At 44.2% G+C, this 13,704-nt stretch overlaps 1 protein-coding gene across 1 annotated transcript in view; it reads left to right on the top strand.

The window, feature by feature from the left end:
* The first annotated feature begins 4,125 nt into the window (after window positions 1–4,125).
* Window positions 4,126–13,704, top strand: part of CPAMD8 (C3 and PZP like alpha-2-macroglobulin domain containing 8) — a 72,831-nt gene continuing 63,252 nt past the window's right edge. The window contains exons 1-2 of the mRNA XM_089496638.1: window positions 4,126–4,238; window positions 8,661–8,812. Coding sequence (XP_089352764.1) covers window positions 4,126–4,238; window positions 8,661–8,812 — 265 coding nt within the window. The remainder of the gene's footprint in view (window positions 4,239–8,660; window positions 8,813–13,704) is intronic.

Consider the following 13,704-nt stretch of genomic DNA (forward strand, 5'->3'; position numbering starts at 1 on the left):
ATGACAGGAGGATGGTTGTAGATAATATATAGATATAGATATAGCTCTTTAAGGGCTTTTGGACTTCAGCTCCCAGAATCCCAGGCTATTAGCCAACATGGCTGAGGCTTCTGGGAGCTGAAGTCCAGGATCTTTAAAGGGCACAGTTTGGGGACCACTGGGATAGATATAGATATAGATGTGGATGAATTGGCTCGGGGCTGTGACACGGAAGACCCTTTGAATTTGGCTGCCAGGGAAGGGAAACTAGAAGGGAGGAAGAAAAAAGGGGCAGCTGTCATTCAGGTAAGGTTAGCATTCGCATGAAAGTGGAGCCTGGCTCCCTTCTTAGCCCCGGAAGTGCAAAGGTTCAGGATGCCTTCAGGGCCCCACTGAACATGTGCAAGGGTCCCAATTCGAATAATTGAATCCCCCATGGTATGCACCGGTGTGGAACTACAATTTGCACTCACTCCGCTTTCCCTGAATCCGCATCATGTGACTTCCTTCAATTCGATTCCTCCTCAGTTCGGAAGGGCAACAGAAGAGCAACCAGGTATGAAAATACATTCTCCTTATCATGTCAATGCGAATGGCCCAATCTGCAGAAGCCCCAGATCTGAGCTGCAGAAACCTCATCTTATAAACGCCTAGGACTCATATTCTGGAAACCAAGTGGAGAGCATCTGGATAAAAATTAAAGGGGAGGGAAACAACAAGGATGTTATGATGGGAGTCTATTACAGACCCCCAAGTCAGATGGAGAAATTGGAGAGATGTAGTAGTAGTTGGGTGACTTCAACTATCCTGATATTTGCTGAAATTCAAACTCAGCCAAATCCTCATGGTCTAGCAAATTCCTCACTTGCCTGAAAGACTATTTCATGGTCCAAAAGGTGGAAGAGGCAACAAGGGGGTCAGCTATTTTAGATCTGATCCTAACCAACAAGGATGACTTGGTTAATGGGGTGCAAGTGGTGGGATCCTTAGGTGGAAGTGACCATGTTCTCCTGGAGTTTGTTATGCAATGGAAAGGAGAAGCCAGGCATAGTCAAACACGCATCCTAGACTTTAGGAGAGCGGATTTCAGTAAACTTAGAGAAGTATTGAGGGTGATCCCGTGGTCAGAAATACTAAAAGAGAAGGGAGTTCAGGACAGATGGGACTTTCTCAAAAGAGAGATACTGAAGGCACAATTTCAAACAGTTCCAGTGAGAATGAAAAATCGGAGGTGTCTCAAGAAACTAGGATGGATGACTAAGGAACTTTGAACCGAGCTAAGTTTGAAACGGAACATGTATAAGAAATAGAAAAAGGGGGAAATCATGAATAAGAATTCAAATAATAATAATAATAATTTGTTTTATTTATATACCGCTATTCCAAAGATCATAGTGGTGAACAGCAAGTAAGCTAATTAGCAAGTAAGCTAATTTGCCCCCAACAGTCTGGGAACTCATATTAGCGACCTCGGAAGGATGCAAGCCTGAGTCGAGCTTGGGCCCTTTTGCTGGTCTTGAGCTCGCAACCTTGTGGTTTTGAGTGAATGGCTGCAGTACAGGCATTTAACCACTGTGCCACCAGGGCTCCATACATAAAGACATAGCAGGCATGTGTAGGGGTAAAGTCAGAACAGCTAAATAATACTAATACTAATACTACTACTAATAAAAATTATTTATGTTTCCCCGCCTCTCCCAATGGATCGAAGTGGGGTTACAGACTAATTAAAAGCACAAAGTGTTTACATCAAAATTCCATTACAAATTAGCTAAAAACAATCAGACAATAGCAGTAGCATCATCAAGCAAGGCAGGGGTCATACACAGACAGAAGCATGTCATTGGTATCAAGGGGGTATTCATATCAGGTGGGATATGCTCAGCTGAAAAGGTCGGTTTTAACCACTTTTCTAAATGTCTCTAATGAGGTCGCTGAGCAAATCTCCTCAGGAAGACTGTTCCAAAGTCTCAGAGCCGTTGTTGAAAAGGCTCTTTGTGAGGTAGTAATGTACTTGGAAGTTGCTATTTCTAATAAGTTCTTACCTGATGTTCTGAGGGTGCGGGGCGGAATGTGTGGGGAGATGCGGTCCTGTAAGTAACTTGGGCCAAAGCCATGTAGGGCTTTATAGGTAATAACAAACACCTTGTACTGTGCCTGGGAGCAAATAGGGAGCCATTGGAGATCTTTTAAGATAGATATAATATGGTAAACCTTGATGAACCGGTGACCAATCTGGCTGCAGAATGTGCAGAATGAACTCAGGCTTCGTAGAGAGGTTAAGAACAACAAGAAGGACTTTTTGGGGTATCTCCGCAGTAAAACGAAGAAGGAAACGGTAGGACCACTGCGTGCAGAAGATGGCAAAATGCTAACAGAAGACAGAGAAAAGGCATCAACACCTTCTTTGCCTCAGTCTTCTCAGAAAAGGAAAAGGGAGCTCAACCTGAGGATAATGGAGCAGAGGACAGATTAGGGGAATTTCAGTACAGAATAAGTAAGGAGATAGTAGAGGAATACCTTGTTAATCTAAATGAATTTAAGTCTCCAGGACCAGATGAACTACATCCAAGAGCATTAAAAGAACTGGCAAATGTAATATCGGAGCCATTGGCAATAACAGTCTTTGAGAACTCCTGCAGAACAGGAGAAGTCCCAGCAGACTGGAGGAGGGCAAACGTTGTCCCCATCTTCAAAAAGGGGGGAAAAGAGGATCCCAACAATTATCGTCCAGTTAGTCCCAGGAAAGATTCTGGAGCAGATCATTAAACTGTTCCCCATGACATTCTTGCAAACAAGCTTGTAAAATGTGGGCTAGACAAGGCAACTGTTGCATGGATTTGGAACTGGTTGACCGGACAAACCCAAAGGATGCTCAACAATGGCTCCTTTTCATCCTGGAGAGAAGTGACCAGTGGGGTCCCACAGGGCTCTGTCCTGGGACCAGTGCTATTCAACATCTTTATCAATGACCTGGATGACAGAATTGGGAGCATACTTATCAAATTTGCAGATGACACCAAATTAGGAGGAGTAGCTAATACCCCAGAGGACAGGATCAAGATTCAAAATGACCTGAATAGACTAGAAAGCTGGACCAAGGCTAACAAAATAAAATTCTACACGGAGAAATGTAAGGTACTGCACTTAGGGCAGAAAAATGAAATGCACAGATAAAGGATTATGGGGGACACCTGGCTTAAGGAGACTTCTACGTGTGAAAGGGATCTAGGAGTCCAAGTAGACCATAAGTTGAACATGAGTCAACAGTGCAATGCGGCAGCTAAAAAGGCCAATGCAATTCTAGGCTGCATCAGAAGTATAGTGTCTAGATCAAGGGAAGTAATAGTGCCACTGTATTCTGCTCTGGTCAGGCCCCACCTAGAATATTGTGTCCAGTTCTGGGCGCCACAATTCAAAAAGGACATTGAGAAACTGGAGCGTGTCCAAAGGAGGGCAACTAAAATGGTGAAAGGTCTGGAAACCTTGCTCTATGAGGAACGACTTAGGGAGCTGGGGATGTTTAGTCTGGAGAAGAGAAGGTTAAGAGGGGATATGAGAGCCCAGCTTAAATATTTGAAGGGATGTCACATCGAGGAGGGAGCAAGCTTGTTTTCTGCTGCTCCAGAGACTAGGACCCAATGGAGCAATGGATGCAAGCTGCAGGGAAAGAGATTCCAGCTCAAGATTAGGAGGAACTTCCTGGGAGTAAGGGCTGTTTGTCAGAGGAAGACACTCCTTCCTTGGAGATTTTGGTGGAGTCTCCTTCCTTGGAGGCCTTTAAACAGAGGCTGGAGGGCCATCTCTCAATGGGGATGCTTTGACAGAGAGTTCCTGCATGGCAGAATAAAGGGGTTGGACTGGATCAGGGTTCTTGACGTATATTCCAACTGTACGATTCCATGATTGTGAGGAGGAGGAGGAAGAAGAAGAAGATGAAAGACGAGGGGGGAGGAGAAGGAGGAAGAGGTGGAGAAGGAGAAGGCGAAGGAGAAGAGGAGGGCGAAGGGGAGGAGGAGGAGGAGGAGGAAGGGGCGGAGTCGGGGCCGGACTCTCCTCGCTGGAGCCAAAAGCGGCGCCCGGGCTCTGCCTTGCCTGCTCTGTGCGCCCGACAAAGAAGCCCCGAGAGCCGGAGCCTCCTCCGCCATGCCCGGCCGCCCGAGGCCCTGGCGGCTGCTGCTGCTGCTGCTGCTGCTCTTGGGGCTGCTGCCTGCGGGCGCCTCCTCCTCCTCCTCCTCCTCCTCCTCGGCGTCCGGAGAGTGAGTAGCCCTGGCTCCTTTGAGGGTGGCTCCCCTCCCCTCCGGCCCCCTCCCTCTCGGAGCAGCAGGGGCTTCTGGGAGTTGGAGTCCCCTGCAGCAGCCCCCACGACCCGGCCAGGGGGCTCCGGCGCTTGAAAGTGGATCCCCGGTGGGTCCCTTGCCATCCAGACCCCACGGCACCCCTCTGCTCAGTCTGGGGGCTGGCATCTCTTGAGCGTGGTTCCACCCTGTCTCCAAGAGAAGGGGGCTCCTGGGCATGTGCAGAGTGCCCAGGGCTCGGAGACCCTTGTCTCCAGGGCCCCATCCCATGAAGGCGGAGAGGAAGGGGCAAGGTCTCAAGACCCCCCCCCCCCCAAATCCCTGGGTCCCTCTGGATCAAGCAGTGCTTCCCAAACTTTGCTCCTCCAGACACTTTGGACTTCAGCTCCCAGAATTCCTGACTGTTGGCCAAACCGACTGGGGCTTCTGGGAGTTGAAGTCCCAAAGCCCTGGGGGATGAAAGTTTGGGAATCCCTGCGAGTGTGGAGGCTGCCCTTCCTCCCAGGAGGGCTGTGTGCTTGTGTGGTTGTGTGTCTTTGTCCCCGGGAGGACTCCCCTGGCTTCTCACTGTCAGGGGACCCTGGAAGGAAAGATGGACTGGAGGAAAAGGAGGGGGCCTTGGCAGGCTTCAGTGGAGGGGGCCTGATGGGGGTCATGGGTGACTCGGTGTTGTTCCCTGCCTCAACCCATGCGGAGAGGCCAGTCAGAGATAACAACAACAACAGCTATTATTGTTGTTATTTGTTCTTGTTGTCCACCTTGAAGTCATTTCCGACTTATGGCATTGGGACAATTGTCTTTAGAAGTCCTGGAGGAGGTGGGTACCTTTATCTTGGCCCATGAGTGTGCCAGCCTCTGCTGTATGCCTTTGCCTGCCTTCCTCTAGGTCTATCTATGTCTATATTTACCCATACCTATCTATTCATCTATCTATGAATCCATCCATCCATCTATCTATCTATCCATCCACTTATCTATCATCTATCTTTCTTTCTGTAAAGATGCTTTGTGGTGATCCCTGGGGCAATAAGCCCTGTGCATGACTATTAGTCCCAGGGAGTCCCTTTAAACTTCCCTTCTAGGATCTCCTAGGTCTCCCTTCACACTCCCTGCTGAGTTGAATGGGACCACCTGAGACCCTGTAGTCTTTGCTGCCACCACCCAGTGAAACACAATGAACTACGTTTCCCCAAGCACACACTGGGACTTGCTAGGGAGAGAGATCTAGTTTAAGCAATCAGTAATCAGCAACCGAGCTAAAAAGCACGTGTCCAGGAGCAGAGAGAGCCAGCAGATACTTTTAAAGAAAGATATTTATTTTTAAAGAAGTAGAACAGAATAGGAGGATATCATTCATGCAAGGCATCCTTGCCTTGCAGGTCAGAAAACACAGTTAAAAAGATGCTCATTTCAGGCAAGCTATTTGATAAACATAACAAAAAGCCTAGACGCACTAGCTAACACATTTTCCTAACTACTCACACAGTGATGGGATTTGCAGTCCGTATTGAGTTCTTGGATGCAGAGAGCTGGCTCCTTGCCAACTCCGCCTGCATTCCTGAGCCTGTTCCTCACAGACCCAGAGAACCAAGAGACATCTGGTTCCCCCACACAAACACAAAGATGGAGAACAAAGGAAGCATGGTCCTACAGGGTATTTAAAGTCCTCTCCTGGAACCTTCTTGAAAAGGCCGCTCTGGCACTGCTGATTGACCAGGTGAGCCTTACGTCAGTTATGATGTAGCTGCTCATTAGCATGTGATGTCAGCTCTCATTAGCATGTACCTCCCCCCAGATTAACCCTTTGTGGTTCAGGGGAAGTCCCCAAATGACTGGAGGGCCCAGTCATTACATGCTTCCATCCATAAATGCATATATATCTATCCATCCATGCATGCATGCACGCATCTATCTATCTATCCATGCATCCATCCATGCATCCATCTGTCACTGCTAGGAAGCCTTTCTATCTCTGTGTAATCCCTCTGTCCATCTATCTTTATCACTGTCTGTCTGTCTGTCCATCTATCTGTCTATCATTATCTAGCTGTCCGTCCAGCCATCTGTCCGTCCGTCCATCCATCTGTCACTGCTGGAAAACCTTTGTTTCCCGGTGTGACCACACTTTCTGCCACCCTCCCCTGTCCCACCTGCAGGGTCTGGGTTGTTCTCTGCCACCCTCCTGCCAGTCCTTCCCTGGCACCCTAGGGGACCCTTTGTGACTCCTTCCTGAATCCTTGTGTTGTGTTATGTCACTTGACAGCTAGCTACTGTGGGTGTATTGGGATCCAGTCTGGCTTTTCTCAGAATGATGAGAAGCTACAACATTTCTTAGGTCTTCTTTCTCCAAAAAGCAGAGCCCAAAGCAGCCTCTTGTCCCTCTTCTGACACTTGAGGAGCTGCAGTCAAAACATTTCTGGGTCCATTGGTGGGAAAGGCTTAGCTTTGTGCTTGTTGATGTGTGCCTTCAAGTTGTTTCCGACTTATGGCGACCCTATCATGGGGACTTCTTGGCAAGATTTGTTCAGAGAGAGGCTTGCCGTTGCCATCCTCTGAGGCTTGAACAGGGAAGACACATAGCATCCTAGAATCCTAGAACTGGAAGGGTCCCCCAAGGGCCATCCACTCCCACCCGCTTCTGCTATGCAGGAAGATACATAAAACCATAGAAATTAGCTTCTTTGACTGAGGGGGAAATTTGAACCCCGCTTCAAATGCCCAAATCATGATGCCTACTCCAAATAAATGCATGACTTCTTTCGCAGTTTTGGCTGTCCAGGGGCATAGTGGCCACTAATAAGGAGAACATGCTCTGTGTTTTGCAGAGAGCTTGTGTGACAGAAAGAGATGAGTGGAAGGGCTTTTGTGGTCACCATGTACATGTTTTCTACATGTAAGCCACGCACTCTTGCAGGGAGATTCTGTCTTCCTCCTTCCATCCCATTCATGCCTGGTAGGCCCGAATGGAAAACCTCTCCAAGCATTTGCTGATAAGTGAGAAAAAATGTTTTTTGGCATCCTTTTTTGGGGTGGGGTTGCTTGGTGGTGGAGCTGTGCAGGGCTGGGTCCTTCCTGCCCTCCCGGCCCTATGCGTGCCCAGCCCAAGCTGCAAGCATGACGAGACACCCAGGAGAGCTGAACTTTTGCAGCATTGTAATGGGATCTCCATGGCAATGGGTCTGGCTGAGGAAGAAACACATGGTTTGGAATTTGCAAAAAAGGCAGGGCTGGGCACTAGAAAACATTGTGTGACCCTCGCCCGCCACCCCCCAGCCCCAGGGTGCCTATAACTCCTGCAACTGGTGGGAAGATGTCTTAAAAATGCCTGATGTGCATCTTCTGCAGAGTAGAAGGTCCAGCAGGTAAGATGGTACAGATGGCATGAAACACCCAGAGTAAGAGGAGGGGACAGTGACAAATGACCCACAAATCCACTTACAAACCTGGTATGTTTGGCACACATTCCTCACTTTGAAGAGACATGATCTTGGGCTGAAGATGGTGATTATGATGGACAAAAAAATCAGGAAGGAAGCCTCTTTCTTGTGGAACTAGACAAGGTTTTGCCATAGGCAGTGGCAGCTGGGGACTCAGTCCATTGATGCAACAGAAGACTGCCTAGGACTTATTATTCCGCACTGCAGAAATAATCCAGTTGAGCACCACTTTAACTGGCAGAGATGTTTTAGGAGCAAAGAAGCAGGGTTTGCAAAGCCTATTTTCCAGAGTGTCCCCACAATCTTTGATGGCAGATCCATTGGTTCAGTTGGAACCCCATTTTCTCCTCTGGGGATGCAAGCCAGGGAGAAACCAAGCTTTGCTTCTTAAGGGCAGAAGGAGTCTGAGGTTCTTGAGATCATGAATTGCCATCAAGGATGTCCTACAGAAGCTCCTACAGATGCACAGCTCTTGCTTAGGAAGGTTGTTTGGTGTGCTTCTTAAGGGCAGGAGGGGTCTGAGGTTCTTGAGGCCATGGATGGCCATCAAGGATGTCCTATAGAAGCTCCTTCAGATAGACATTTGAAGGACAGATCATCCAAGGCCAGGTCCCCCTCAGAACCATAAAACTCCCTGGTACCCTCCTTCGCTCTTTCTCTGTGTCTGACCTACCTCACAGGGATATCTGGGAATGAGACCCACATATCCTGCCTTGACCTCACTGGAAAAAACCTGGTTCATGACCATAACTCACAATCCTGAAGTCCTTACAGGGCAAGGTCTCAAAGTGGGAAATGCTCTCCCTTGCCTTGAAGATAGTGAGTCCGTATCTCCCTACTTCCCTCCCTTTATCTCTCACTTTTGGAGCTCCACTGAATATTCCTGGAAGAGAGGATGGTGATGCCATCTTTTCTGGGACTTCTTTCAGCTCTTCCTTTTTTGCAGGGGTTACTTGGTGGCGGTGCCTTCGGTCTTTCGCTCAGGAGTGGAGGAGTCAGTCAGCGTGACCATTTTTAACCCGGTCAAGGAGACAACTGTCCAGATTCAACTCATGGTCAAAGGAGAGATGGTGGCGCACGCCCATGGGATGGTTCTGGGTAGGCTCCCTTTTACGTATGTGCCAAGGGGGTGTGTGGTCTAGGGGTGATTCCACATCACCCACCTGGGAAGAGTCATCATTAGGCTGGCCTGGGGTCTTAGCCCCTTCAGGCTGTGATATTTTTTACAGGGATCCAAGTGAGACTGTGTACATAACACATGCTTTGTTGTTGTGTGCCTTCAAGTCATTTCCAACTTATGGCAACCCTAAGATGAACACCTACAGAACAGCCCTTTCCCAGAAGAATGGGACAAGAAGTAGTCAACAGGTTCACATTTTGCATTTTCACACTCCTTCGCTCCATCCATTCTGTGTGTCATTTCCTTAGAGCAATCCCATTTCCAAAATGATTTTAAAAACACTGTGGTCAGTGTGAACATAGCATGTAAATTGCTGAGATGTTTAAAACACACGCACGCACACAAACACACACACACCCTTACTGGAATAAAGTATAGTTTTCACCTGCTTGTAGCCAAGCAAACTCTTGCATGTCATATCCAGGGTTAGCTGTGTGCTGGCCATATAGCAAAGTACAATAACTTCCAAAATCCACAAAACAGGAATAGAATTATTGGCCAACTCAAATGCATGGAATGCATGTTGCAAGCTTTTTAAAGCTCTACTGGCTTCTTCAGCACAAGAGCTTTGCCTGATGAAGAAGCTAGTGGAGCTTCAAAAGCTTACAACGTGTATTTTCTACATTTGGGTTGGACAATAACATTTTTGCAAGCTTTCGAAGCTCCACTGGCTTCTAATGATCATTTGGGTTGGCCAATAAAAGTATTCCTGTTTTGTGGATTTTCCTGCACACCAGTAGAAATGTTTGCCTCCTCCCTTGACTACATAATGGTGTCTTCCAGGAATTTTATGTGTACAATTCTGCAGTTAAGCCTTAAACACAATTTAGTTTATTTCAGATTTTTAAATACTTAGATTTTTGGTTTTATTTTGTTTATCACCCCTCAGCCAGCCCTATTTGCTTAGAAGTCGGTCCTATTGTATGCAGTGGGCTCAGTCCAAGAAAGTTTTGTGCAGATAACAGCCCAAACTCTGTACTCACAATGAAAAGATTTCTCGGTTCCCCATTTACAATAATCCATATAATCTCTCTGAGGATGTTAGTGGTCCCGGCAACGCCAGCCTTCCAGCTTTGTTTGGGAAAGAAAACTTAAAATATTTGCCAACTCTTAATTTTCAAGGGCACCCCTAATCTTTTCAGTAGCGCATATTTAACACACAAATGTGAGGCATGTGTATCTGCTGCCTTCTGTGCTGCCCAGTGGATGTTCCTAAAGGGAAATCGCATTTCAATCAGCTGCTCTCCTTGGCTGTCCATTTAAAGAGCAAAAACACAGCAAGAATTTTATTAGTTATTTCTAATGTTGAAATAGAATCTCTTTTCCTGTAGCTTGAATCCATTGCTCCGTGTCCAAGTCTCTGGAGCAACAGAAAACAAGCTTGCTTCTTCTTCCACAGGACATGCCTTCAAATATTTAAACATAGCTATGATGAGCTGTGGACAAAATGGATGTACAATCAGCCCTCCTTATCAATGGATTTTTTATGCACGGATTCAGCCATCCAGTGTTTGAAACTCTCTCTCTCTCTCTCTCTCTCTCTATATATATATATATATATATATTCCAATTGTAACAAAAATTTCAGGAAACTTAAATTTCTAGGATTTGCAGAGCAATAGGATTGGCAAGAGGACCTAGTAATTGAAAATCCATAAGTTTATTTCCAATTGTCGACAAAGGAAAGCAATGAACTCAGTGGAATTCAAGTTCCAAAAGCTGAGACCCCGAACAAGACAAAATGGCTCTTTTTATATTATTCAAGACAAAGAAGCTTCTTCAATACACCTGGTTGGCTAATTACAATTTAAACATACAGAATTCTTACAGTCAGAACAGAAATACATGCATACATTAAAACTGCATCATCACTCCTTACCCCCTCCTGTAGGAATTCAGTGGCTTTCCTCCTAACCTTGCTTCTGAATGTCCTTATCTCAGTAGTTTATGTTATGTCTTTTTACTGGTGCCAGCTTCCATCCAGGTCAAGATGCACTCCTTATTCCTTTGCTCTAGTTTTTCTAAACTCCAAGCCTTTATTTCAAAAACCATCTCTCTGGCTGACAAAGGTGACTCCATCTTTCTATAGCTTTTTATTTCAACAAGGAATATTTCCACCACATTCCCCCCTTTTGATGTTTCATCAATATTCATATTGCATGATACTATCAACTATTAACTATGTTTATATGACACTCTAAACTCAGAACAAAACAAACCTGTCTAGCAGTTACCAAAATATTAATATTCTTACCATCACCAGGCAATAACATCTTCCAGTCGGTCCAATTTCAGAAAGACAGTGTATAGCATTAGTCAAACACACATATTCTCATTGCTTTTAACCCTTTGACACTTTTGTTGGATCTGATTCTCTGGAGTTTACTCTTGCCACCAAGCTAATCTTCTAATAGTGATGTGTATTTGTTTCATGATTCAATAGGAAAACTCCACTATAAAGAATATTGTATCTGCTGTCAGAATCACCTCTCATTGAGAAACTATAATTTTTAGCCTGGTTACAGACTCTTGCCAAGCAACTGTTACTATGCTTCTCTGGACTACTCTCATAACAGAATAGGAATGCCCAGGGTGCCACCATGTTTCAGATGTTCCTCCACTCCAGGGGCATCTTCCATCTCACGTTTCCTCAGGGAGATCACTATGGAATAGCTCTTGTTGTGCAATGCCATTTAATCAGAATAGATCTGGCCTTCACACTTTAAGACTATCTCCAGATGTATAAAAGTCTCCCTCCTTTCAAAGAGCGTCCTGAGAAAAAACTTACCATGCTTGACTTGAATTTCATGCCAATTCCACAGTTAACAATAGGAATCCTGAAGACAAACACAATTATGTCTTTGATCATGGAGCTTGATGAGCTTATTTCTTCTTTTCAATAGGATTGCTTTATTAACTTTATTGTGAAAATCATATGTTATTGCTTATGTCAGGAACATATGTGCATGTATATGTAGGCTTATGTTTTGGGATGTGATTTGATTTGAGAATATGTATGATTGAACTTTATCACTTTTAGCATTAATCACTTATAAAAACCTCAGACAACAAACAGAAACATAAATAGAGAACACAAACAAGGAATATAGACAAGAAAAAGAGGCAATGTCTCTGAAAAAAATAATATTTTGATGGAGCTTCAGCTCAAACTTGATTGAAGTCCAAGGTGGTGCCCATTTCAGCTTCCGGGGTGTGAAAATGGGACATGCACCTGTATGTGTATTCTTTTTATTATTTTTGTGCATCACTTATAACAAACATATAGGAAATCATAAAAGAGAACAGGGGTGATAGAGAGCATTTGAAATCTTTCTTTCAGAGGAGCTGGCGTAGAGCACCTGAAGTCCTGGAAAGGTGCAGCCTAGCTTTTCTTGATTGATGGCGAAGTAGAGCCCACTCAGCTTCCGGTTGTAAGTGGGGCTTAAACTTCGTTCCTCTTGTCTGTGTCCCCCTTTTCCCAGGCAAAGGAAAAGCAAAAAACTGAAAAATACTAATTGACAAGTTATTAGAATGTTATGAATACATTAAAGGTATACTTTAGCCACATTTCATTAACTCCCCTCTTATAGGCTTTGCTAAGATATTTCTCTTCTAGAATTTATATCTCACTGCTAACTCTAACTAACAACAGATCCCCTGGGTCATTCTTGGGTCATTCTGAGCTCTTTATGCTTTAGGTTTTTATCTATGCCTGCATCTTTGGACCTTTTGAATGCTTTTTTTTAAAAAAAATACATATGTAACCTTAATTTTACAGGCTGCATTTACATGTACATACTGAATATGAAACTTTAACTCTGACCCAATGTACTCACAGCTTTATCTCATTTGAATCCACAACAGTTTGACAACAGAACAGGGAACAGGAAAAAACAAAACTATGATAGAGTGACTTCTTTGCTTTTTACTCAAGACTCAAAAAAATCAGTTGATGCTCTTTTTTTTTAGTCACTCCTCTCAGGCCAAAATGATATATTCTAGCTTGGAATTAGGATACAATTTCACACATGCTGGCTTGAGTTTAACTTGAGTAATTTTGATTACGTCTGGCAGTGGAAACCAGAATTTAAATTTGTAAAATGTTTCCAAATTTTCTCTTGCTACAATATAGTAGAATACCAATCTCTTTAATACTTTCATATCGTTCCTTATTCCATTCCAGAACCACATAATAATTCAACATAGGATCAACTGGCTCGCCATGTTATTTTTTCAAAATAACAAAAATTATAAATTTCAATGAGTGTAAATCAAATTGACAATCACTAATTAACCAGAATATAACAATTATATTCTGGATCTCTGGGTTCCAAAATCACAAAAGAAACTTCGGGTGCTTTCAAAAATACATTTAGATATTATAAAAATAAAAATTCAAGCTAAAACAATATACAAAAACCTCTTGGATGGGCCATTCTCAAAACTTAAAAATATAAAAATAGTTCTCAGCGTCTGTTATAACAAGAAATCATTTCAAAAACTTTAGGCCAGGCATTTAAAACAAAAAAACAATTATTGCAGTCAATAAGCAAGAATCAAAACAAATCAAAATATTCAAGAGCAAAATTAAAAATTAAAACCAGGAACAAAAAATGATTTAAAACAAGCCAATTTAACATGACATTGGCAAGACTTTGCAGGCATCTTTGAGCTCAAAAATACAAAAGCTATGGCCTCAAAAATTAGCAGTTGAAATAAGTACAAAACAAGCACACAATATTCAGAAAAAGCGAAAATTCAATAGGCCAGGGAATAGGCCAGGAAACTCATGGATCACAACTTAAAACTC

The sequence above is a fragment of the Sceloporus occidentalis genome, unplaced genomic scaffold, assembly GCF_023333645.1.
Source record: "Sceloporus occidentalis isolate IW3139 unplaced genomic scaffold, rSceOcc1.0.p SCAF_91, whole genome shotgun sequence".
Classification (NCBI taxonomy): domain Eukaryota; kingdom Metazoa; phylum Chordata; class Lepidosauria; order Squamata; family Phrynosomatidae; genus Sceloporus; species Sceloporus occidentalis.